Source organism: Trematomus bernacchii, unplaced genomic scaffold (assembly GCF_902827165.1).
Source record: "Trematomus bernacchii unplaced genomic scaffold, fTreBer1.1, whole genome shotgun sequence".
NCBI lineage: Eukaryota > Metazoa > Chordata > Actinopteri > Perciformes > Nototheniidae > Trematomus > Trematomus bernacchii.
The window spans coordinates 855,271-858,554 of NW_022987644.1; the positions used below are offsets into that span (position 1 = coordinate 855,271).

A 3,284-nucleotide genomic window follows, 5' to 3' on the forward strand; every position below is an offset into this window, starting at 1 on the left:
TTCAGATATTTTTTTGGCTGGGTGTTCCTCCAAACTTTTCCATAATGCAGAGATGCTGGTGGCAGTATTTTAATAGCCGTCAACTCTCCCTTTCTTACAGAACACACCAGCAGAGGGAAACAGATGCATAAACATTCAGGACATCTTCCTCCTCGGCAGCAGCTGACTCCTCCTCTCCCCCACGTCCAATTAGTTATTACGGTCCGGCCCTTTAAGACGCAGCAGCGGGTCAGCAAGTAGTGTAGTGTTTCTCTAATTGAACTTCGCCCAATCAACAATAACTCGTTAGCAGGCGCTTTCTTTTTCTTGCAGCCTGAGACAGCTTTTTTACCCTTGCAGGGATTCACCCCCTCCAGTCTGTTACTTCCTAAAGATCTACATGGAGCTTGGCAGAGGAACTGCGACTCTCTGAGGGGGAATACAGTCCGGCTGCCTTTACAACTACACCCGAAGCATGGTGATTCTGGAGGAAAGCTCTCAGGCGAGCTAAGTTGCGGTTTTAAAGTGTGAACACATACAGGGGGTCTACATCGAGCAGCAGAGGAAACACTTGTGGACGCGTAAAACTGCCATTTGAATGATATAATAAAGTGTTGTGGAAGTAGCGATTCTTCGGGACTGCGATGACCTCCAGTAAAGACATGAAGGCAGGTTCTGTGTTGCAGTCCAGCGGGGAGGAGAGGAGACGGGCTCCCCTGGATCAGCTGCCGCCGCCGGCGAACTCCAACAAGCCTTTAACGCCGTTCAGCATCGAGGATATTCTGAACAAACCCTCGGTAAAGAAGTCTGTCGCGAGTATCTGTCCGCCCAGAGTGCTGGAGAAAGTGACGGGCTCCAACTCTGCGAGGAACGGGATCACCACTCCCTCCTCGCCGTTGTGCGCGCTGGAGGAGCTCGCTAGCAAAACGTTTAAGGGTCTGGAAGTCAGCGTTATCCAGGCAGCAGAAGGTAAACACTTTTTCTTAATGTAAAAGGTTCATTTTTAAGATTTAAAACTGTTAAAGAAGCAAGGGCCATAATCACAGCTGCCATTAGTGCTAGCTGGGTTTGTTTTGGTTTTAAATGTGGACATGGTAAAACAGCTGTAAAGGAATGCGTAAAAGTGTATGAAAATTAATTAAAACAGCCCTATGTATACATTTAAATGTGCTAAAACTGGCTTATATACACAGAGTGTTGTCAAAAACGAATTCAGACATTATGGCCTACTCCTTACAATGCTATGTTGGATGAAAGCAAAAATTAACGTAAATAACACACTATGTAAATGAATATGAATAGGTACACAGTAAAACTCTACAAGTTCTAATATGTGGTTACATCTTTTTTAACTAAATGTGCAATATGGATGATTTAATTCACTTATTTTCAGTATTGTTTTTGATTGTTGTCATACTCCTAAATCATGTAATATTCTTACATTACTTTTCAGTTGTGTTTTTCATTATGCAGCCTTCCTATATTGGAAATTACATTATTTTGATGTTTACTCAAATCATTCATTTATAAATGTTATGTTTGTTTTGACTATAGCTACTTGTGCTTTAAAATAAGCCACCAGGACAAGCAACGTTCTTAGATGTTGTCTTTTGAAATGAAGTCAAATAAATACAATATGTTGCTTTACGAAAAAAGACAAAGCCCAGCATGTAAACTATAGGCAGGCCTGCAGCAGTGCTCTCTGTTTCAGCTGTAGTTTTTGTGGGGAAAGTATTTTTGACCCTACGGCTGTTTCATTTCCTCTTTTCCTTCTCTCCAAGGTCGCGAACACGTGAACGCTTTCGGCCAGAGACAGACGTCGAAAAAGAGGAGAAAGTCGCGGACAGCCTTCACGAACCACCAGATTTACGAGCTGGAGAAGAGGTTTCTGTACCAGAAGTACCTCTCCCCGGCCGACCGAGACCAGATCGCGCAGCAGCTGGGGCTCACCAACGCGCAGGTCATCACCTGGTTCCAGAACCGCAGGGCCAAGCTCAAGCGGGACCTGGAGGAGATGAAAGCGGACGTGGAGTCGCTAAAGAAGATCAACCCGCAGACCCTGGAGAAGCTGGTCACCATGGACAGCATTGAGGAGGGCGAGGGTCCCGACGCCCGGTCCCCCAGTATCTCCCCCACCTCCACAGGACTCCGGGCATTCCCACAGTCCCCCTCCTCCTCCAGAGACCAAACTACGGATGAGTTCTCGGAGGACGACGAGGAAATCGAGGTGGACGATTGACAGTCAGAGGAGATTTTCATAAGCAGCAACAAAAAAGAATACTAAAAAAAGGGGGCATTTTTTTTATTCCCAAACTTTTGCACGGATATTAACAAAAAAGGAGAATATATACACAAGACATTTCAGGATTTTTCTCTCCTCTTTTCTTTTTTCTCCATTTTAATTTATTAATCGGACTTGTAACGCTTTCCAAGTCTGTCGTTTAAGTTTCACAATATTTGAGGAATATTTTTCCTTTCAGACTGTGATGGTACAGTAAGACAATTGTGCAAACATTTTAATTGTTCATGTTTTTAAAAGTTGTGCAATTATTTTGTGTCATTTATCTTCTGTTAAAGGAATTGGATGTGCCAAATATTTAAATCACCATTTGTTTGGATTTATTTTACGCACAGCAGAGGTCGGTGTGTCAGTCCATCCCTCCTCATGTGTACAAGTATTATTTCTTCTGAGCGAAATGTGTCTCTGCAGCATGCAGGCCTGCAGCGCATCATAACGACTGCAAACTTTTCCAAGCTCTGAGTTGTGTAAATAGATCAGACATCCTATGCGATAATTTTATTGTAACGTTCTATTTAATCAGCATCTATGTAAATAAAGGTTATATGATATTTGAAGAAGCTCTCGGCGCTATTGGATGTGTGATTGTGCAAACAAATATATGATAAAATACCGATACTAAATCCTAAATCTGAAAAGGAAGACACATTGGGATGTCTCACTGCAGGAATATTATGACACCATAATAGATTTGATACAAAATGATATTTACGATACTAGATAAAAATGTGGTTAACGATATGTAAAGCTCAATCCCTTAAGGAGTTCATAATAATATGTTAAGATGACTTGTGATAAAAAAGGCAATCTATAGGAATGCAATGAGATAAAGCTAATTTCCTATTTGATAACAACATAATAGAATAGGGGATTTGTCCTGAGAAATAAAGCCAAAACATAGAATAATATTATGAATGTTAAGATGCCATGTGATGACTACAATCTATAGGAATGCAATGAGATACATTCACGTTGATTCACTATTTTTACAATAATATAATAACAT

The 3,284-nt window shown here is 41.5% G+C and overlaps 1 protein-coding gene across 1 annotated transcript; it reads left to right on the forward strand.

Annotated features, from left to right (window-relative positions):
* Window positions 1-623: 623 nt before the first annotated feature.
* lbx2 (ladybird homeobox 2) lies at window positions 624-2,319 on the forward strand. The gene is made up of 2 exons (XM_034133838.1): window positions 624-948; window positions 1,761-2,319. The coding sequence occupies exons 1-2, from the start codon at window positions 624-626 to the stop codon at window positions 2,216-2,218; spliced, it is 783 nt and encodes a 260-aa protein (XP_033989729.1). The 3' UTR covers window positions 2,219-2,319.
* The last annotated feature ends 965 nt before the right edge of the window (window positions 2,320-3,284 follow it).

Excerpts from the sequence above, each read along its gene's own strand:
- lbx2 (XM_034133838.1), top strand. The coding sequence starts at position 624 with ATGACCTCCAGTAAAGACATGAAGGCAGGTTCTGTGTTGCAGTCCAGC. Across the intron at positions 949-1,760 it reads CGTTATCCAGGCAGCAGAAG|GTCGCGAACACGTGAACGCT; the intron begins GTAAACACTTTT and ends CTTCTCTCCAAG.